The sequence below is a fragment of the Colletotrichum navitas genome (assembly GCF_030913465.1).
Source record: "Colletotrichum navitas strain CBS 125086 chromosome Unknown LY79scaffold_21, whole genome shotgun sequence".
NCBI lineage: Eukaryota > Fungi > Ascomycota > Sordariomycetes > Glomerellales > Glomerellaceae > Colletotrichum > Colletotrichum navitas.
The window spans coordinates 231,007-251,744 of NW_026850567.1; the positions used below are offsets into that span (position 1 = coordinate 231,007).

At 51.9% G+C, this 20,738-nt stretch overlaps 7 protein-coding genes across 7 annotated transcripts; 3 read left to right on the forward strand and 4 right to left on the reverse strand.

The window, feature by feature from the left end:
- Window positions 1–4,081: 4,081 nt before the first annotated feature.
- On the reverse strand, window positions 4,082–5,713 carry LY79DRAFT_684263 (C6 zinc finger protein; the record flags this gene model as incomplete). The annotated part of the gene is made up of 3 exons (XM_060564624.1): window positions 5,184–5,713; window positions 4,706–5,127; window positions 4,082–4,647 (listed from the first exon to the last, which is right to left on the reverse strand). Exons 1-3 carry the CDS (start codon window positions 5,267–5,269, stop codon window positions 4,082–4,084), a joined length of 1,074 nt encoding a protein of 357 aa, XP_060415401.1. The 5' UTR covers window positions 5,270–5,713.
- A 733-nt stretch (window positions 5,714–6,446) lies between these two features.
- On the forward strand, window positions 6,447–7,235 carry LY79DRAFT_550075 (uncharacterized protein). Its single transcript, XM_060557535.1, has one exon. The coding sequence runs from the start codon at window positions 6,608–6,610 to the stop codon at window positions 6,821–6,823; it is 216 nt and encodes a 71-aa protein (XP_060415402.1). The 5' UTR covers window positions 6,447–6,607; the 3' UTR covers window positions 6,824–7,235.
- Window positions 7,236–9,011: 1,776 nt separating this feature from the next.
- LY79DRAFT_513165 (ubiquitin-conjugating enzyme) lies at window positions 9,012–9,668 on the reverse strand (the record flags this gene model as incomplete). The annotated part of the gene is made up of 2 exons (XM_060554456.1): window positions 9,012–9,376; window positions 9,503–9,668. The coding sequence occupies 2 exons, from the start codon at window positions 9,666–9,668 to the stop codon at window positions 9,012–9,014; spliced, it is 531 nt and encodes a 176-aa protein (XP_060415403.1).
- A 632-nt stretch (window positions 9,669–10,300) lies between these two features.
- On the reverse strand, window positions 10,301–11,014 carry LY79DRAFT_589343 (uncharacterized protein; the record flags this gene model as incomplete). Its single annotated transcript, XM_060561020.1, has 1 exon — window positions 10,301–11,014. The coding sequence occupies one exon, from the start codon at window positions 11,012–11,014 to the stop codon at window positions 10,301–10,303; it is 714 nt and encodes a 237-aa protein (XP_060415404.1).
- Window positions 11,015–11,234: 220 nt separating this feature from the next.
- On the forward strand, window positions 11,235–12,674 carry LY79DRAFT_161427 (diphthine synthase). The gene is made up of 2 exons (XM_060551144.1): window positions 11,235–11,588; window positions 11,666–12,674. The coding sequence occupies exons 1-2, from the start codon at window positions 11,454–11,456 to the stop codon at window positions 12,389–12,391; spliced, it is 861 nt and encodes a 286-aa protein (XP_060415405.1). The 5' UTR covers window positions 11,235–11,453; the 3' UTR covers window positions 12,392–12,674.
- Window positions 12,484–13,167, reverse strand: LY79DRAFT_512921 (pyridoxamine 5'-phosphate oxidase; the record flags this gene model as incomplete). The annotated part of the gene is made up of 2 exons (XM_060554436.1): window positions 12,484–12,912; window positions 12,970–13,167. 2 exons carry the CDS (start codon window positions 13,165–13,167, stop codon window positions 12,484–12,486), a joined length of 627 nt encoding a protein of 208 aa, XP_060415406.1.
- A 2,926-nt stretch (window positions 13,168–16,093) lies between these two features.
- Window positions 16,094–17,560, forward strand: LY79DRAFT_589346 (uncharacterized protein; the record flags this gene model as incomplete). The annotated part of the gene is given in 2 exon segments (XM_060561021.1): window positions 16,094–16,129; window positions 16,139–17,560. Coding segments are annotated over 2 exon segments (1,458 nt in total).
- Between the last annotated feature and the right edge of the window lie 3,178 nt (window positions 17,561–20,738).

The following is a 20,738-nucleotide window of genomic DNA, read 5'->3' on the forward strand; positions in this document are numbered from 1 at the left end:
TTTGGTCGGCGTGGTTGGAGACAGTTTCTCGGACGGTTGACCCCGCACTGGTCGAGTCGACGAGTCACTCAGGAACCCGATCTGGCGGCTGTTGAGTAAGCTAGTTGCCGTTATTATCTCGTCGATCGGCGTCACACCTTTACGTCAATCATTTGAACCATTCCAAAAGTCAATCGAGAGCCACGCACCCCCCCGCCACGGGTTTAGGGTCTCGCAATTCGAATCAGGCTTGCAACTCCTCAGTACTTGAGATATGGCAACAGGAGTGGATGGTAGGAATGTGATAAACTTGATCTTCCATCTCCGAACACTGGGATGAATCCGGGGTTCACGAAATCTTGCATGTACAGCCGGGGGGGGGACACAATGGCGGCGATTAATCAAACATGCTTTAAATCGTCTCAACGCCTCAGCGAATGCGACTCGACAGATATTTCCGAGCCACTTGTTTATGTAGATGTAGGTAGCTTGGCGCCGATTGGTTCGCTACAATTTCTGCTTCTTGTCGTCAGTTGTCACCAAGTTTGATGGCATATATCGGAGAGCATCGTTTGTGCAGTATTTGGTAAGTAAAGCCCTGCTACAGGAGGAGTAGAGGATGACAGTTTACCGTATTCATTCATTAAACTAACTTCCGCAAAGATTACGTTCCAGACGGGTAATGTCAACGTCTGTAGCATGATAGCTACCTGAGATACTACTCTTATGTTCGTTGATCAACCAAGCACGCATAAGCAGGTTATTCTCGAATATATGTGGTATATGCATAGCTGACGGACTTGGAGATTTGCATCCTCTTTTGATTCTGGTTGAAGTACATGCTGATGTCCTCGAGGTTGGCACCGGACCTGTGGGAATCGATGACAACGGTCAACTTCATGGAAGTGTAGGCAATCAAGCCCTTGCCGTAATAAAGTTCAAGGTTCCCGCCATAGCCCCACACTGATGCACAAGTGGTGTGCGTCGTTCTGCCATGGGTGAGGTGTAAAAGCGGCCAATATGGGATTGGTCTCAGTTAAGAGTCAGTAGGGAATGACTGGGCGTTGCAGGCATGGCGACATATTCCATGAACCCTTCGCTCAATACTCTCTAGAGTCTCACCCACTGACGCTGCTTTGAGAGTGAGGCGTCGGGTGAGCGAAGTGAGCTAGGGTGAAAGTTGACCGCTCATAGTGAGGCAATGGACTGCGTTGGTGCTGAGCAAAAGCGCAGCAGGCCTCGGGGAGTATCACGGAACATACAACGAAGCAACTCGTGTCAACTGTGAAGCAGAACGAGAGTGAAGTAAGAGTAAGAAGCATAAAACGCCGAAATAAGTGCTGCTATCTGTAGGTATATAAGTTTGACGCTCCAGGCCTGATGTATAAGCGTAGACGACATCGTTTTCGAAAGGGCATGATTTCGGTTAGCCTGATAAGTCTTTCTGCATGTTTCCTATACCTTAGCCGGATTCCATCTGAGTCAAGTTGGGATTTAATCGACTGTAGGAGTCCCACTTCGCTAGGTACGGAGTATCATGGTATTGTTGCCTGTCCGCTCTTGACGAACTTAGCATGAGATGATGAGCAGAGGTACAAAGATGCATTTTCAGTTGGTACACCTCTGAGCTGCACCGCCGAGTGCCTACATACAATGTGACATAACCAGGAAACTGACTACCTCTGGCAAAAGCGGAAAGACTACATTCACCATCCATATACGCATGAAACCGACCATTATAAATAATAACTGAAGCAACAGCAATCACAATCATCACCTGTAAATCATGCAATGTCAGCCCTAGGCTCACCGACTCTTTCTGAGACATGGCCGCTGCAGGCATTTATGAAGGTCATGGAACCTCCCCCCAAGGAACCATTTGACTCCCGCCCAAGTTCTGGCGGCTTGTGGTGACGGCGTCCTCTCTGGGGAGGACTCGTCACGGTGCACGACTTTTTGTCAGCAGTGCATCCCTAGTTGGTGAGTCTGCGGGAGCAGATCCTGAGGGCTAAGAAGGTGCTAGCTGGGTTGTAAATCTTCGGTATAGGTAGCCCATTTCATGGGCCGATGTCTCACAGGGCCTCTTGCTGCCTCCAGATCACACACCAAATTTGATCTGCCATATCATAATTGGCCTCAACGTTCTTGAAAGACCATGACGATCCAAAAGGACAGATGTCAATTTCTTAGATTGTTCCGCCCAAAGTCCAACTGTCCAAGACAGCCATGACTTCTCGAGTATAGTAGGGTCGATGACGCGATGTTTTGTGTCTAATACGACTCGCTCTGAGTGAACACGACGTCAAAAGTTCAAGACTTTACTGGTCTGGGAAATTTCCGTTCCTATTGCAAACCATCTGCCAGCTAAGAGTCGCTAAAGACACAAAGAAAGCATGAGTTGTTTTTTCGTCTTTTGACTAATATGCGAAGAGAAATATTCAACCATTGCTAATGCATTCACTACTCTAAACCGCATCAAGGACATTGCTGCATGCGAGCACGAGTAGCCCGGACCCTCTTGGCTTCCATAGACGTGGCGCAAGCATAATATTGCAGTCGTAGTTCATAATAGCGATCACTTAAGCCTCGCAGTTCTTTTTGCTAGGCATACACAATACACGTGATGGCGATTGGCGAAGTGTCCGATCCCCTCGGATTCGGTTAAATGCGAGACATGCAAGAATCCTGACTGGCAGCATGCACTGCGCACTTTTCATCCTATGAGACAAAGGGGAACTGCTCTATTAAAGAGGGTCCTCGAATCCGTTTCATTTTCTCGACGTCTCTCTTCCGTTTACCCATCCTATCTTCACTTGGTTCTTCGAACTCGCTCGTCGTTATGTCGTTTGCTTACAAGGGAAGCACTGTACAGATCGCTTGACTAGCTGCCATCTAATGCACGCCTATTGGCCCTCTGCTTCAGATACCTCGGACAGTTACTCCCTCGGAGCGGGGCTGACATGAACGAACACGACGCGACTAAAGGCGCCGGGCAAACAGCCGCATTTGCCTGGCTAGCTAGCTTGAAGCCTTTGTTTCTCCTGCTAGATGCTGCCCCTGGTGACTGACACTATTTTCAATGTTGCTTTGGTCATCTCGACCTAGCTTCGACGTTTGCGTCAAGGCCAAGTCCAAAGCTTCCTCTACTTGGGTATTTTCGCCTTGAGCTCCCCTGACTACATCCACGGCGAGGCAGTCTCTGCGGCCACCCCTTGTCTTGCTCGCATACTGATCTTTAGCCGTTCCAGACAACCGAGAGTTGCGGATAAAGACGATGACGAATGCGACCTAATGGTCATTGGTGGTCTCGCTCTCCGAGCGGTTTCAGAACGCGCCGGCTTCGCATCCAAACTGTTCACCGATCATCACAATTCTCGATCAACCCATTCGAACCCCGCACGAGCTAGAAACATCACCCCAACTCTCGGTGCCTCATATTACCGAGTCCTCTGCCAGTGACAGCATCGGTTCATATATGATGCAGACAAGAGGGGAACGAGCTTGGCCCGCAGGAACTTGGCTTCTATGACGCTGGTTAGCAAATAGTCATCGTCGGCGGCTTCCAGGCGACTTGACGGATGTCTCCAACGTCACGACGGCTCTCTTCCACCACTGAAGATGCAGATACCCAGCCACCGTAGCGATCGAAGCGACCAGCCTTTGGCGAAGCCCTTTCCGCGCTTTCTACACTATGGCTCTCGTCATTGTTGGCGTCGAGGCATCATCCATGTCTCTGGCCACCGATAAGACGGCTGCGATGATCTGGTCTCGCCAAATCTGCCACTATACCTTGGATACTGTTCCCGCGGTGGCAAACATACCGGCCTTTTTGGTGCCGTTTCTTTGAGCACCTTGAGTAGAAGTATTCGACAAAGCGATAGAATACCTAGGGCTCAGCGGTAGCTCGTCCCTGCTGGGAAACGTTCTCAGGGGACGGGAGGCTTCAGTCACAGCCCACCGCTTTCCGTCGTCGGATTCTCTGACCGACACGAAGAAGCCGTTGCAACCCAAAGTGGAACCATTCACGACGGCTTACCGGCAGTGAGTGGCAATTGTGGCGGTTTTGCCGCTGGGAAGACCACAGGTCCAAAGCGAGGGGCTTTCACAGGCAAATATCGGGGTTTTGGATTGTTGGATCTCTGATCCAAGACCTATGTTCCTCGTCCAGCAGCTCATACGTCTTTGCATAGAGATTGCTGGCCCAAACATCTAGCCACCACTGGCTGCGTAGCTGTCGGAGAAGCATGCAGAAATACAGGAAAATGACCAAGGCCTTCTGCCTTGATTCCCGCAGGAGGGGGAGAAAGTCATCGGCAACCATGGCTATCCAGATGAAGACGTTGATGATGTCTTGTGGTTCTGAGCTTCCATAGAACACGCCGTATGATTTGTAGAGCTCGTTGATGGCGTGGTTGTATATAGCCAGAAGCCCGTCGTCGCTCTCCGACGCATTGATGTTGGCTTCCAGATCTCCCAAATGGGTGTGATGGCATGGAGCTTCTCGGAACTGGAAGTGCGCTACTGTTCGGCTAATGATTGGGGAAATCAGGGGATTTGTATTCGGCTCTCCGACCAGATACCTTGTCCCGCAGAACAAGACGATCCAGTCGGGAGATTGTTCTGAGCTGGCCAAGGGCGCCTCGTTCAGATACCGGGAGTTTGCAAGCACTGGCGGCCGATGGTAAGTCAGCAAGTTAATGCCATCCACCAGATGCGAATCTCTTACCGATGTAGATGGTCAAGACTGAAAAGATAAACAGTGGTGCCTTGTTCTCGTCTTGTACGTTTTGCATCAAGTTGACGGCCGTCCGCGACGACATTTCGTGATGGGCCATGGACTTCTCTAGCAAGCTATCTTTCCTTTCCGGGTTCAAATGCGCAATGTGGAGAGCCGATAGGGAGAGGATACTGCGCATGACGTAGTCGCATTCAAGTCCCAACTTGACAACATTGATGCGCCAAAACTCGCGCAATAGAGGGTTCTCGGAAAGAGTATGGGCGGTGAAGTTGCAATAGTGGTGCAACAGCTCGAGATCGAGGAAGTTCAGGTCGCCGGCATGTTGAGACAGGGATAGCATCGGATCCAACGACGGGGACGCCAGAAAGCCACACGCAACGCCATGCTTGATGCAGTTTTTACATGCCGGTCTCTGTTCGTCGCACTAGAGGTGGTACGTTAGCCGTCAAGGCCGTACGCGGGTTACCGACGCCGACATAGCCATCCCATCGGCTTCGCCGGGTCCAAGTCCAGTAATAATACTAGCACAGGCGTCTCTAAGCCCATCGCCATTGTTATAGGCCGTCCAGTTGCGCGTGTTCCAAGGAAAAATTTGGCGTGCGCATACCTTGATCTTCCTTGTCTTGCAGGTCTTACAACCAGTTCGAGTCTTTGGGTGGGAACGTCTGGACGGGTTCGACTGCATATTCGTACTCGGCATTTGTCCGAGGAGTTCGGTGTATTGGCGCGGAGGATCTCGAGGGTCGAGACGATAGGTCGATGCTCGCAAGATCTAGGCCGGCATCTTTGCCGCAAGAAATAACCTCGGTGAAGCTGGTCCGGCCTAGTAGCTAAAGTACGCAGAGGCCTTGTTGGCGCGTACCGTTGAAAGATTGAAGAACGGTCAATAGAGGGGGTACAACCTGTACCTGTTCCGTGGAGCCTTTCGTACTTCCTATCGTATTCGCACTTTTCGGGTAAGGTAGTCTAAGGGGCAGGCTCAATGCCATTGGACAGCTGGGCGCCACAATGGGCTTGTCCTTGTATTAAATCCCCTGCTGCTGAGTCAGACTACTCCCATGGAGCGAGGGTATCTTCTGTTGACGTGGTCCCAGTCTAAGTTGCAGCACGCCCTGCACCGAGGAACTGGGTTCTAACGATGAATGTGCTGTTATTATTATACCAGCAGAATCCAAGCACCTCCTACCATACACTTTACAGCTCAAACCAATTACAAGGCCAATCCAGCCATGTCCTTCGGTGGCCGCGGGGCGAGCATGCGCCCGTCTGAGCGATCTGAAGATGCTTACTTGTAGAGCCGTGTCATCCTTTTAGACTTATAATTCTCCATATCAGGACAGAGTTTGCTGTCTGATCATGCTCGAAAAGCTTGGCGTTTGCTTATCATATGCGTATGCCTACTCACAACGATGTTTGTTCCTCTTACAAAAATTGGTAGAGCTATGTCATTGCCTACCAGAGTGCAACCACTTTCTTGACCTAACTCCTCGCCGATCCTGCCCTGCCCGAGATTGGCCATACAAGGAAAGGTGGACGTATTCCGTCGAATAAATACATGGGCCTGAAAATGCTATCGATAGGCCGACACATTTCTAGTTAGGTACCTAACTAAACTTTCGAGTCATGGGTCTACGATGACCATGAGCTATGAACAATCTTTTCCTGATGCACGGGATGAAACCCTGGGTAACGTTTTATTCCACGGTTTGAGAAAGCCATTGCCAGCTTTGCCAAGGATCGAAGGGCGGGCCGCCATGCAGAGCCGGTGCACTAAAGCGTCCGATGTTTGTATTTACATGTAACCCCTAACCTCCCAATGGCAAACTACCATTCGCAAAGTGATAACCCTAACACCCCATCACCGATCAGCTAAACAGTGGTGCCACCAGCATGACAAAGACCGCTACACCAGAGCGGCCATTCACGGGTAGACCCTGCTCATCGGTAATACTACTAGGCACAACAACGCCCATGATGGTCCTTGCTACTCCGTTGGGCTTTATCACCGAGGCGATACCCAGGTTAGGGCTGTTGCCAGTGGAGGCGAACTGTAGCAAGCAAGAACCTGGGATTAAGTGCAAACCGGTCCGATGGTGGGTCGTTTGATGTACCGGGTTAATCGACTCCTGGCCGCCCTAGGTCCCGAACTATACTACTAGTCGTCTCACAGCTAGCTTTTCCATGCTAATTGAGAATTCTTTGGTATACGTGGGATTTTCCGGTAGTATTCGGATCACCAGCCTGCCAGAAATATCCCACTTTCGGAAAACACTCCGGAGGCACGGAGAGCCGGCATAATTAAGTAAGTAGTAGCTAAGGTCAAGCTTGAGTACGCTTATTTCCTTTTCCCTCACATGATGCAAGAACACTAATTGCTGGGGGTACAAGTATTCTCGTCCAGCTTGGTGCAGCAATGTTCCGTGATCCCGTCAGCACATTCTACCCAACAGTCAGTACATACAGTGTGAAGCTAGACCAGTGAAATGGTACGAAACCAACTTAGTGATATTGGTCATTTATGACCAAGGCGAATAACGAATCCAAACTCTATGCTGGGGAGAAAACTCAATCATAAATCAATCATAGATGTCCTTGATCGTCGCGGGTCGCTTGTTCGGCCCTGAATGAACACTGCGAGGCGCGCGGCCCGCTCACGCGGTCATTCCATGAACTCACGATGTGCTTGTCCGCCCGCGGATCATGGCAAACATAGCTCAGTTTGCGAGAGCCATAGACTGAAGTGAGTTATGATTCTCTTGTTACACTTCGATCTCGTAATCTGAGGGTTGTGTATTCAATCCATACTAGCCGCAACTTTCACTTTTGCCGCCTCCAGTAAACATCCATCCAATCACAGCGGCTGGGTGACAATGTGTGCAGGTAAGCGAGTATGCTCATACTGTAGGAAGTAAGACGACGCTTAGTACCCACCTACTATTATGGTAACATAATGTCGACACATCACTATAAGTCCACCTATCAAACGTTCCCATATTTTCGACCTCGACGAGAAATTGGTCACTAGTCCACGCCGACTGAGACTTGAGCTGCTTCCGAACGACGCCGGAGATGGACGGCTAGACATTCACGACACCGGAGACCGTCAAAGTCCCACGAGCGTCTCTCCAGAAGGCTTGACCAATGCCCGATTTGGATGACTCGCTCAACCCCTTCCTCGCGACAACCCCGAGTAAACTGTACTTGAGACATCGGAGTCTGAGCCCGATGTACCCGAGCCTAAGGAGACAGTTGGTGACAACCAGACAGATGCCTTCACGAGTCCGCGAGAACCATAGGCTCTTGCCACCGAAGCATGCCGAAAAAACCCATATCACCGTACTCAATCCCTTTTTTGTTGCAGTCAGGACCCTGCCTTAGTTCAATCACCCACTCTACGCGGCTTAGCCAGGAAACGTTAGGCAATTAGCTTGAAAACTCACTACCATATTATCTTCGTAACACCAGCGCTAGCTGGTCTCTGCAATCCAGCCCTGGTATTGGAAGGGGTCTGCAACCAGCTCCTCCTATCGGCCATAAACACCGCGATGCAATAAATCGAAGCTGTTAGTATATTGTTAAATTATCTGTGCGTCGATCTTACGTATCACGGCCGCGGCAGAAACGATTGCTTCGGCAACAACCACGGTCGAGGCAGAAGTGGCCTATCATGAAGCCGCCCACCCCATCGCAATCTCTCATCCGATCGCAAGTGCTAGGTCTGCAAGAACACCGGTTGCCGGTCAACGAAGCACATGATAGAGAAACGACGGTAAGAGGTGATGTAGAGATTGAAAAGCCCGATCCTCGGCAGGAACCGATGCTACATTGCCCGCTATCTTGTTCATATCTCGAAAACCAGATGGCGATCGGCCTGATAGTGGACAGTACCTTGACTCGGTGTCTCGAACGAGGGTAAGTCGCACAGCGGGACGTGAATGGGACTCTTTCACCTGTGGTTCGTTGGGCGACGTACAGTCGGACAAATTCAAGCCATACAATACAGATCCAAAACGGAGGCCCAGTTTCGTCAGGCGCCACGAATGAGAAAGACGTCAATCCGAGTGCCGACCCAGCCTAGTAAATGCTGCTGATATCTCCAGAACGCCATGATGCAGTGGTCCTGTCACACCAGTCTCAGCTGTTTGCCGTCATCCTCCCTCACCGAAACCTGCCCGAGGTCGCAGTCGTCCGTTTGTCGTCCTCCCCCTCTCTAACCCCAACGGACTCATGAGTTCCGCCGTTGAAAACCCAGGTTCATCCCACCCCATACCCACCCTATAGACTCACAAACGCCTCAGTCCTCCCCCAAGCTCTCCCGGACGCAAGCCCGACACCGCCTCCGGAAGTCCTTGTTCTTTCCCTCCCTCTCCTCGCGGAACATGCGCGCGGCCTCGACGTTGGCGGGCGACTCGTCGTTGGGCCCGTGGAAGAGGCTGATAGTGCTCAGCAGGATCGTCTCGGGGCTCTGCACGGGGCTCCACCGTTCCGAGGCCGCCTCGTAGCCGTACTGGTCCTCCTCTGGCGGGTGCAGGATCGAGATGCACAGCCGACCGTCGGGGTAGATATTGGGGTGGAACGGAATCGGCGTCTGAAATGTCAGGGAGGGCGGCATGAGGGGGTAATTTGGAGGGAAGACGAGACGTGCGCGGAAGTTGCCTCCTGTTGAGAGGGCTCGATGTTAGTGGACTGTGTAGACAGACGAACAGACAGAAGGGGAATCATGGCCACAAGGCGTTCCGTGGGCAACCGGGGTTGTGCTAGAATGGAAAGGGGCAGGAATCATACCTCCGTAGTACTTGCAGTCATCGCTAATCATAAGCATGACCTCCCACTCAAATATGTTATTGTCGTTAACCAGGCCGCACGATATTCCTGGTATGTCCTTGCCCGTCTGCATCTCCTTGAGCTGTCGGCCCAGCAGCGATGCTGCTGCGGCGGAAGACGATGCCATGGTATCGCAGGTGACTCTGAAAGAACCCTTGGTCTTCTATTCTAGCAGGGTGGTATGTATTCCTGGGGAAGCCGCTTGTCGATCGGAGGGTAGCACTCAGGAGTCGTCGTGGGCGCGCGCACGCAGACTACTGGACAGGCCGTTCGGGAACGACGGAATTCGAAGGGCGGTTGTGTAAAACTCTAGGAGATTGTTCTCTTCGTACTTGTGTTGCTTTCGGGATGTCTATGTGCGAGGAAACATAAGGCGGTGTGTGAGGTCTGTCGCGTGCGAGGCGAGTGTGATTTGGGTTGGAGGGTGGACGGCAAACCGTCCGGCGGTAGTGAGGTCGAAGTCGGCGCCAATGCTAGTATTGGGTTACCCGGACTGCAGGGGCTTGTCAGGTGCGGGGCGGGCCTACCTCGTTCTCACCGAGGTACACCGACAATGTCTCGGTGAAAACGTACCCGAATCGACGACACCCAGACTGATTCCTAGCGGAATACCACAAGGGATGGAGATCCTGTGGCAGAAATGCCCCCGTTGCATATAATATTCCATCCAGTCCATCGCGTGCTCAAGGGTATCATTTTTGCATCCTGCGACATCGTACAACTCTCAAGCCAAACACAATCCCCCGGGGTCAAATCGCCTCATTTTTTCTTCGTCCCCCCGAATCCAGTGATCCCCATCGCCGCCATCATATCCTCCTCGTCATGCTCCCCCTCAATCCTCACATCATCCCCATACTCCAGCTTGACCTTCTCTGCCGCCTCTTTCTCCGCCCTCCTCTTCTCGTCTGCCTCCTTCCTCTTCTTCCTCCTCTCCTCGGCCTCCTTCAGGCTCTCCTCTTCTCGAAGCGCAAGCCTGTCCTGCAGGCTCGTCGCCTTCTCCTTCTCAAGGTCAAGCTTCCGCTGCCAGTGCCACTCGATCCGCTCCCTCACCTCCTCAGCCGTCGCACGCCGCACCTCGTTCGTCTGCCCCGTGTTGGCCAGGTGCTGCGGCGTGTTCATGTGCTCGACATATTGCTTGTTGTCCTTAAACGTGAGGTCGCAGGGCTCGCAGTAGAAACCTGCGCCGCGGCCGCGCTTGCCCACGCCTGCGCCCGCGGGCACCAGCTGCGTCTTGCCAACTTGCGCGCTAAGGTCCAGCACGTTGCGCCGCGCCTGCGTGAAAGTCTCGTTACCCGTCAGGGGCTTGTGGTATTTCTTGCCGGCCAGCTTGGCCTCATAACGCGCCTTGGACTCCTCCTTCTCCTTGGCCTCACGGTCTTTAGCCTTGGCGGCGTACTCGTCAAGGTCCCACGTCTTGCGAAAGTCGGTGTCGCCTGCTGGCGCGCCGTACGCGCTACCTTTCTTGTCGGCCATTGTACGATAGTGAGCGATTAACCGGCGTTGCCTCCGGGCGGTTACGGCAATGTCGGTGAAAGGTTCAGAAATATGTAGGTGCAGCAAGTGATCTTATTGGGAGTTTTGTTAATTGCGTGGAGTCGTGACGGGGTACTTGCTGGACACGTTCGATGATGAAATTTGATGCCTGGGGATGTTGCGCCGGGGGTCGGAATAAGACCACAGGGGTTCGAAATTTAAGAGGGGCTAGGCGAGACAAGGTCCAGGGGTGGTGTTGGTGGGGTTGCAGCGCTAAAAAGAATACCTACCCCTCCATCCTGTTTCCCCTCCATACGGAGGGGGAAAAAAAAAGACGAAAAGTTGCCAGACTCCATTGGTGTTCCCTGCGACTTGACGACTCACCGAAATCATTCAAGTCTTTCCCTAGTAGCAGAGCTCCCAGAGGATCTCAGATAAGATGCTGTACCTTGTTGGGCTTGGGTTGTCCGACGAGACCGACATCACTGTCAAGGGTCTCGAAGTCGTCAAGAAGGCCGCCAGGGTTTATCTCGAAGCCTACACCAGCATACTCCTCGTGGACAAGACCGTTTTGGTGCGTTCCCACTTCTCTTTCCATCTATCGCCATGACCAAATGACGCATGTCCTAATGTCAAAATGTCCCTCCGCAGGAAAGCTACTATGGCCGCGAAATCGTAGTCGCCGACCGCGAAATGGTCGAGTCCAACAGCGACGAGATCCTCCGCGACGCCCAGACCGAAGACGTCGCCTTTTGCGTCGTCGGCGACCCTTTCGGCGCAACGACACACACCGACCTTGTCCTGCGCGCGCGCGAACTGGGGATTCCAATCCGTACCGTCCCCAATGCCTCCATCATGTCCGGCATCGGCGCCACGGGCCTGCAGCTGTACAACTTTGGCCAGACTGTGTCCATGGTCTTCTTCACCGATACGTGGAAGCCAGCGTCCTTCTACGACCGCATTAAGGAGAACCGCGATATCGGCCTGCACACGCTGGTATTGCTTGACATCAAGGTCAAGGAGCAAAGTCTGGAGGACATGGCTCGAGGGAGAAGAGTGTATCAGCCTCCGCGGTACATGACCGTCGGACAGTGCGCCGCACAGATGCTCGAGATCGAAGAGGATAAGAAGGAGCGTGCTTATACCGCTGATAGCTTGGCTATTGGAGCAGCCCGTGTGGGTGGCAAGACTGAGAAGTTCGTCGCCGGTACGTTGAAGGAGCTGTGCGATTCGGACGAGACCCTGGGAGGCCCTCTGCATAGCATGGTTCTACTTGGAAGAAGGGCGCACGAACTCGAACGCGATTATATCCGTGAGTTTGCGGTAAACAAGGAAACGTTCGACAAGAGCTGGAACGCAGAGTACGGGAAGCAATAGTCATTATTCATGTCCCGTAATTCGGGTTGATGCTGTTCGCCGCAACATCATCTACTCTGCTATTCGTACATGTCTGTTATGCGCGCTTCAGCTTAAGAGGAAGAGGCAGTAGAGCGGTACTGCTCGACCTCCTGAGATGATACCTCTCTCAACTTATTGACCTGCGCCGCATTACCTGTCACAACACCCTCGGCCAACTGAGCTACCTTGCCGACAATAGTTGCGTTGCTGATGGCGTACGTGATGCTGGAGGTCTTGACGCGGATAACGCCGATGCGAGGATCGTTCTCAGAACCGTCGTGGGTACCATCACCAAGATCGCCCAGCCACGCCTTAAGGGTAGGGCTGTAGTGCTTCTTGACCAGCGAACGGTCAGTGATGATGCTAGAAATGCCCGAGACAGAGGCCCAGTCGCCGGAGCTGTTGATGAAGGCTATGTTGATGTGAGGGTCGCTGTTGATCTCATCCGTCTTGTGTGACTCAGTGTTGGTGTGGAAGAGGAGGTCGACGCCACCATTTTCCTAGGAAATGGGGGGTTAGTATGTGTTACGTGGAGGACGTAGCGGTTATGAACGAACAGTGGCGGCAAGAGCCATTGCTCTCGAAACCAAAGCACCGGATTTGGCGTCTCTGGTGGTCATCATTCCGAACTTAGACTTTTCGGCGAACTTGACGAAGTCCTCAACCTTTTCCTTTACGGAGACGTCATTGTCGAGGTTAGCTGCCTTGTAGGGGTCGGCGGGCTTGTTGCCAGTATCTGCGTTGGAGAAAGACATCGTGATTGTACTTGGGACGTTGAGGTAGATTGAGCAGATTCGTTGAAGTATTGTATGATTTTTCTATCAGTCGATGGAAGCAATCGTGAGGAACACGAGAAGAAAAAGGATCTTTTATAAACGAGAATTCTTGGTCGCAGGACTATTTGAACCCATTAGGCGAGCTGACCTCATTGCCATAGCTACCTGCATCAGGCACGACCATTTCATCATCGAAAAAAGCACGTTATATTACGTGCAGAGGAGAAGAGCTTGAGCCACCTGCAGCATGTAATTGGCAAGACATGATGACGTCAAAAGCGGACGATGAGCACCTGCGGTTTACAGTGGCGCCCAGCAATCGTTGTGGGAGGGGCGACACCCGTGGAAAATGTGGCTAATGGAGACCCTAACGGACGTGTTTTATGGGGATAATTCATCATCGATCGTCTGGTTGGCCTCGCTTGAGGTTGTCCAAAGCCACCAATGTCCAAAAGATGCCTTCAATCGTATGTGGTGTGCATTGAGTACAGGGGGGGGGCGTACAGAAGAGTGAGTGGAGAGGATGCGATGAGGAAACGGATGTTAGCGCTTGAGCCTTCTCCCACAAAGGTGCTCTCGTGCGAGAGAAATGCAATTGCTCTATGAGGGGTAGAAATCTCATGTTGATGGTTTTGTGATATGACAGGTTGGAGCTCCCGTGGCCATCGCAGGGCGCGATCTGTGCGGCTTCCCCATGCCATGCGTCAGGCGGCGCGAACCCAGCCCATGACAGCATCGACTCATCAAAGTCTAGTATCTGAGAGGAGGCTCCTTTGTTCTTCTGAGCTCCGTTTCTTCCTAATGCCCCCTTTTGCGGCGCAGTTCCGGCAAGCAATACCTAGGTATCTGATTATTTTGCCCACCTCGCATTATGAAAGCTATCTGGTGGCGCGATCCGATCCTGCCTCCAGACATCGATCGCTAGGAAGCTCGGGAAGCTGCTTTAGGTGTTCCGCACCGTACAGTACCGTCATGTACACCGTAGGTATTTCGCATCCTTTGATTTCTTTCATGTGCCTGCCAGATGCTGTCTTTGTTCGGATTCGTGCCTTCGTAACGACAGCTCTTTCCAATCACTCTTGAACTTAAGAAACTCTCTGATGTAAAGTCGTGCCCATAGAACTTCACCACAGGCATAGCCTGAGGCATAGCCTGATGAAGAACAGTTTCGGAAGTGGAGAGAGTAAGTGTCTGCTGCTCCTCGCAAAGCTTCGAGCATATGCAGGAGCAAGACATGAAAAGCAAATGCGCACCTACCCCTGTGCGGCCCTTGTTCCCTTCTAGTATCCATCCATCCCCCCCTTTCCCAAGTTCTTTCCGTTCCATGTGAAGTTGGCAAAGGTCCGGAGCCGTCAGTTTCCCAGCCGTTTTGTCTCTTGATGCATTGTCTTTCCCCAACTGTCATGACACCCTACCTATGTCTGCCTGCGGATGTGGAAGTCTTCAATCAATTCCCCCCCCCCCCCCTTCTGGCATCATGGCTGTGCCTGCCCGCCATGATTGAACTACCTATTGCGGGTGATCTTAGATTAGGTTGTATAATGGTACACTGCACCGGCTGCACCTGCCCTTTCGTGATGTACCTACCCTCCCATCACCCTGCGCCTTCTCTTCATCCTGATGCATGTAGTTTGTCGTTCCCTTTGACGAAACGTCGTATTCATAGAAGCCGTGTTTTCCAACCTGGAAAGATAGAAACAAGAAAAAAGCTTCCCTTCGCCTAAAAGAAGCTATTAAACAGGGTTTCGGCGGACATCAGCAATCGTCACAGCTGAGACTGGGATGCATTACGGCTGCCGCTGTTACTGCTGAAGTAAAGTCCCCGGGTGCTGTTGTCTGTTGCTTCCACGCTGTTGAAGCCTGGGCAATCGCTCACCGTCACTGAGGTAGGTCGGTAAGGTAGCCACCACCAGCACCGCCGCCTCCCGTACTTTCCGTTTACCCCGTCCGCGTCCTCTCCTGCACAGATCTGCCGCCACGGTATCGCTTACCTTTCTTTCCCTTTCGTCATCTTCGACCCTCTCTTCTCCCCCTATGATTGTCTCTTCTACATCAACCGCCTTCTTCGCCCCTCTCTGTCATCTGTCTCGGCAACCCGAGTTCTCGGACGAAGGACGATACGGCTGATTGCAACCACATCCGTGTTTGCCCTCCCAGAGCTGTCTTACTCCCCGTCACGACCAGGCGACTTTAGTCACGCCCGGGGAAGGCGGATCCGGGATTTATCGATCGGCTCGACGCCGACTCAGGCGCAATCTTGCCATTATCTTCCGGCGCTACTCGACCTCTTCTACGATTTTGTGACCTGATTACTCACATCCTGGTGTTAATCAGTCTACTCGGCACTGCTATCAGCAGCTGCTGACTTTCTTCGTTCTTGGTTCAGCAAATACTCATTGCATCCGTTTCTCAATCAACCGCCAACCCACTCACCTACTTGAGTTTGGCCTGTGCTGGGCTTGGCTGACTGACTCTCTTCACTACAACTCGCATTTCGATCCAGCCAGTCCACAACATCAGGACGAACGCCCGAACCACATTCTTCTTAAAACATTCGTTTCACCCTTTCACTCCAATCGTAGGTCACATCATTGCAAGCTCACTTCACCTCGGTCACCTGTCACCGGCACACCCTGCCTTGCCTAGCGCTGTTCCGATTCTGGAGATTCCCCACCTTCCTCTATTTCCTCAAACGTCAGGCGAACTCATTTGCCCGCAACACCAACGGATTATCGATCGGCGGCATACCTACTCTTGTTTCGCTGTAAGATTCAAGAATCACGCTACGCCAATACATTGATCGGACGCACCTCTCCTCGCAGTCGTCCCAACAACTAACTTTATTGTAAACTACTTTAAATCTCCAGGCGCCAGCACCTCAATTTCGCCGTCATGGCGCATCGAGATGTGGTGCGTTGGCCTCCAGCAGTTGCCATATCTGGTGTGAGAGCTGACCGACGTCCAGGAAATCATGCCGTGGGAGTGTCGCGACGTAGAGGACCAGGCTGAAGCATATTACAATCACCCGCTTCGATCCAAGAACAAGGCGCTTGCCGATGAGAACGCAAAACTGAAGAAGCTTCTCCGCGACAATGGTATCTCCTGGTCACCCATCTCTGCGGCGTACCAAAACCAGGGCCCTGCTGGTCGGCGCACACGTTCATCCATCAGCTCCGAGACTCACCAGTTTCCGTATCTGCCAACCGAAGTCTTGCTGCGCATCCTCAAGTACTCGTTGACATGCAAAGACCCCATCATCGACCCTCTGTCGAAACTCAAGCCCGAGAACCTGACCCATCATGAGAGGAACCGCAGCAACCAAATCGCCATACACTTTTTGGCAACATGCAAGGCCATGAACGGTGAGGGCAGTCGCATTCTGTGGGGCCAGAACTCCTTTGTCTTCACGACTCCCGAATCCGTCCGCAACTTTGCCGATCTGGACTTTGCGTACCGTAAAAACATCAAGCATGTCAACTTCCGCATCATTGCCCAGTTCTTCGATGACAAGAAGCGCAAGCACAAGCTCGAGCGGTCTTACCATCCCCATCTCAAAAACGATATCACTCTGCGGACAATTCCTCGCGTCAACGAGCATACCTACGCCCGCGGTGGCTTCCGATGCTATTCCTGGGGCCAGGTGACTGATTTTTTGCGCGCTCTCCGCCCCCCCTTCGATCCCAAGCACGACAAGAGACTCGTCCGCCCGAGACTCTTCCCCGGACTGGAGTCTCTCAGAATTGATCTTGTGAATTTCTTGGACGATTTCTTGCCCATGCCTGGCAGCGATCTCCACGACATGGCTTCTCACGAACTGGGTTGCTCGCTCAACGAGCTGCAGGTAACTGGCTTACCCATTGACGACGCAGGTAGCAAGGCGACCGCCGAGCTCACCGGCCTCTTGCGCGACGAAGGTCTTTTTCTTGCCGGTCTTCCTTCTTTTGTACAATGGAAGAACTCCTTGAAGCCCCTTTCGGGTATCTCTAGCTGTGCTCGTGTTGTTCGGGCATGGAAGACGATGAAGTCGAAGAAAGGCAACGACGGTTCTTCTGACGACGAGATTGACTCGGACTCGGACTCTGATATAGGCCATCACCACCCCCGCGAACCTATCATGCCGCCTGCGCCTCAGGAGACGGGTCATCCCAAGTCATTACCCAACCGCAAGGACCTAACCATTTGGAAAAAGGTCCCCAGGTCTCGCGATGACGAGGTACGTCAGTGGACCGAATTCTGTCGTACCAGTGGCTACGCCATGGAGGAAATTGAAGATTTGATGGGTGAGGATGATGAGCTTGGTGTCTGCCCCTGCTGCGGCGAGCCTCATCCTAGTCTTCTTGATCTCCTCGAACTAGAGGAGGATGAGCTTTGAACACCAATGGTGAACAATGATGGTTATTTTTTCCGATGCTAATGAAGAAGGTCATAGCATTTGGAGCACCATGCCTCATTAAAAAAATGGCGAGGTATAATGTTATCACACGTGTTATTTCAAGGGTCGTTTGGGGTTTTCAGTCGGAAAAGCTCGAGGGAGGGGGTTATTTTGCTCAGTTCACCGGCTTATGATACCACACTTTGCTACAGGGCACATAGAACCCATGCTTAAATAGTAATAAAGCACACGAGGTCGGCGTCTGGGTTCATTTCATAATACTTGGGTGGTTCTCATAACACATGGCGGCCTCCCGGTGATTGATTCATAGGCAAACCAAGTTATTGTGGTCTCTTGCTACGAGATTATCTCCCGCCAGACCTCCGGAATTAGAGGACAAGACTATGAGAACAATCACACCTCTGTATGGTCGAGACATGACTGTGAGAAAATCCATGGGCCCGGAATAACGGGGCCGCGATCTTGCTAGGATTCAATACATGCAAAAGATTCCTCTCGAATGAAACCCAATGTTCTCAAGTACATGAGCTCATCAATATTAACTGGGCTGTCCCCATTGATCGACGGCCTACAGACAACCAAGTAACCTCATCTATTAAACCGTCTGCCGACACTAGCTCCGCTGTGCTTCAGCCCGGTCTCACCTGACACCAACTGAACAACATAAATAGCCCCCTGGAATTGATGCGTGTTCGTTTTGGGACCTGTCGGCTATGCAAAATTGAAGTATCGACCGTGGTGGTGGTGAATTGGCGTTCTATGCCACTTGATGAGATAATTAAGGAACGGCGTGGCGCCGTCGGGGTTTAAATAGCGTCAACCCCTCTTCACCAAAGTGACAACATGATTAGCTGGTGTCATTGCTTTCAAGTGACAGATTGTGTGTTTCTCTTCGAAATCCGACCTCGGTCAGCATTCTCCAGAACTTGAAGCGTGTGCAATGGGCTTTCGCATTTACTCCAATCGTTGTCGCACTGGATTGCAGGTAGGTCTCAGATAACTTGAATTCCTTTGATCTTCCTTGGCTAGATACTACCTTGGCCAGAAATGCAAACACCTCAACCCGAGCAGACGGCATATTTCTCCGCTGGTATGACAACCGCGATACACACTAACATCAAGTGCTGTCCAGATCATAGAAGTTAACAGCGCTTCAGAGCCAGGTAGCGTAAGGGTTCTCCGTCCTGAAAAAGGTCGGCAACTCACGCTACTTACTATGAGCCTGAAGGTCAACTGGCTGCCGGGGTTAGGTTGGCTCTATGGAAGCTCTTCTTTGGCCTCTCTACGTTCGAGCATATTGGAACACCAAGTTGAGAATAGCCGGACCTACTACTCAATGGGTGTCGGAAGTGCGTGCCGACACTTGATGGCTACATATGTGTTATCGCTGACCTGATGGCGGGATACAGTTATCTTAATGACGAGACATGAACACAGATAACCTGATAGCGCTCTTTATGTCTTGTAAAGTCACCCCCTGATCTGGCTTTTGGCTACAACGAGAGAGCGACCGCTTACATGACTTTCCTGCTTTGGACTGGTCCAGAGGTAGACGTCCTTGCGCTCTGTGCTGCCGTGCGAAAAGACCCGGGGAACAGAAAGATGCATACTGGAAAGTGTATGTCTTCTGTTCGATTGCGAGTTTCCCACGGACTGTTGTTCTTAACTCTTGCAGCCACGTTGTCTATGCCCGGAAGCCTGAGGAAGAAGAGGCGGCGGAGGGGACCAAGGAGGCCACAAAAGAGGCAGCGTAAGAGGCCGAAATATTATGGGTGACTAGCTGAGAATTGCAAGACGCAACGTGGTAGCTTAGCGTACGCGCTTTGTGTCGGCATCCACCTCTGCCGATTCGCCTGGTTGAATGTAAGGCCTTTCAACCAGATGCGAGGCTGTGTTGAAAACCCCAAGGTTGAATACCTACCAATGGCTAGACTGACCTTACTAAGACCTGCTGGTCTCCTAAAGTTGGTTTGAATTTGATTCAACTATGGCTCTGCCTGCAGTCCGACGGCAGAGCAGTTAAAGCATTATATTGATCGGCGTCGGGCTCGGCGCCCTCCAGATCCCCCACATATCCCCGGCGTCGGGCCGTGTGGAGCCCCTTCCCCAAAGTGGAACTTCCGTACGTTTCTAGTTTCTATCTGACGATGCCTTGATCACTATATGTGTGGTAATCACGGACTCCTGTCTACATTCTACCCTGTTCTACCGAATACCTCGCTTTCCCTCCGTATTCGTACAAATATTCTGTTTACCGGAGCTTGTCTGATACCAAGTGTCGCCAGACGTCCCTGATATTCTTGACTCCCGCCAGGCACATTGTTTTGATTATATACACTACAGATACACCATTCGCTTAGAGACTATCACCCATGTAGGAGAAACTTCTCTGACACAATAATATCGGCAACGCCTTCAAGATTGAGACTCTAAGCCTCGGGACCCGGTAGGCAGTAGGGGGTATCACTGGAGTAGTAAAGGGCAGTAAACCTTCCTTCTGGTTATTCCCTTACCATCTTGATGCGAGTTTCCGAGAGAACCCGGGGTGTGGCTGCGAACCCCCCCTCCCCCGGCGTCCCCAAGGCCTGCCACGCCTACGGTGACAAGATAGGATCAACCAAGCCTCGGCCATGTCTTTTCTTTCAAACTAAACGACATAGTAACTGACCGCTTCTTATCCAGAATTGTCGGAGAGAGGCATGGCGCCACTAAAGTCACATGATGGCTTGCCAGTTGCCGGGGAAGCCTGACATCAGATGATTGACGTAGCTGAACTACGGTGGCGAGAGACCTTTCTGCTTTAACACGTCCATGTCTTACGACGCTTGATCCCGCTTGTGTGGGGGTGGTGGCCTTATGATTGCTAGTCTTCGAATGACAGTGGTTACACTTGTGCGTAGAGCAGCCAAACTGATAATTGACCAACCAACGTTGAAGATTGCCAATACTACGTGCCTGTATGTTGAATCTTTGGACCTGAATGAACTGTAGCTGCTTTGTCCGATTGCCTGAGAACACAGCTAGAAAGAGGCATAAATGTTCTGCTAGCGAATATCTTGGTGTTGTGTGCACTTTTTGCTCTGCTCGCTGGCGATATGCCATGAAGATGGGGCGAAGAATACCGAGAAAATCACAAACCTGGGAACTTCTCTCTTTC

Excerpts from the sequence above, each read along its gene's own strand:
- LY79DRAFT_550075 (XM_060557535.1), top strand. The coding sequence starts at position 6,608 with ATGACAAAGACCGCTACACCAGAGCGGCCATTCACGGGTAGACCCTGC.
- LY79DRAFT_161427 (XM_060551144.1), top strand. The coding sequence starts at position 11,454 with ATGCTGTACCTTGTTGGGCTTGGGTTGTCCGACGAGACCGACATCACT. Across the intron at positions 11,589-11,665 it reads TCGTGGACAAGACCGTTTTG|GAAAGCTACTATGGCCGCGA; the intron begins GTGCGTTCCCAC and ends GTCCCTCCGCAG.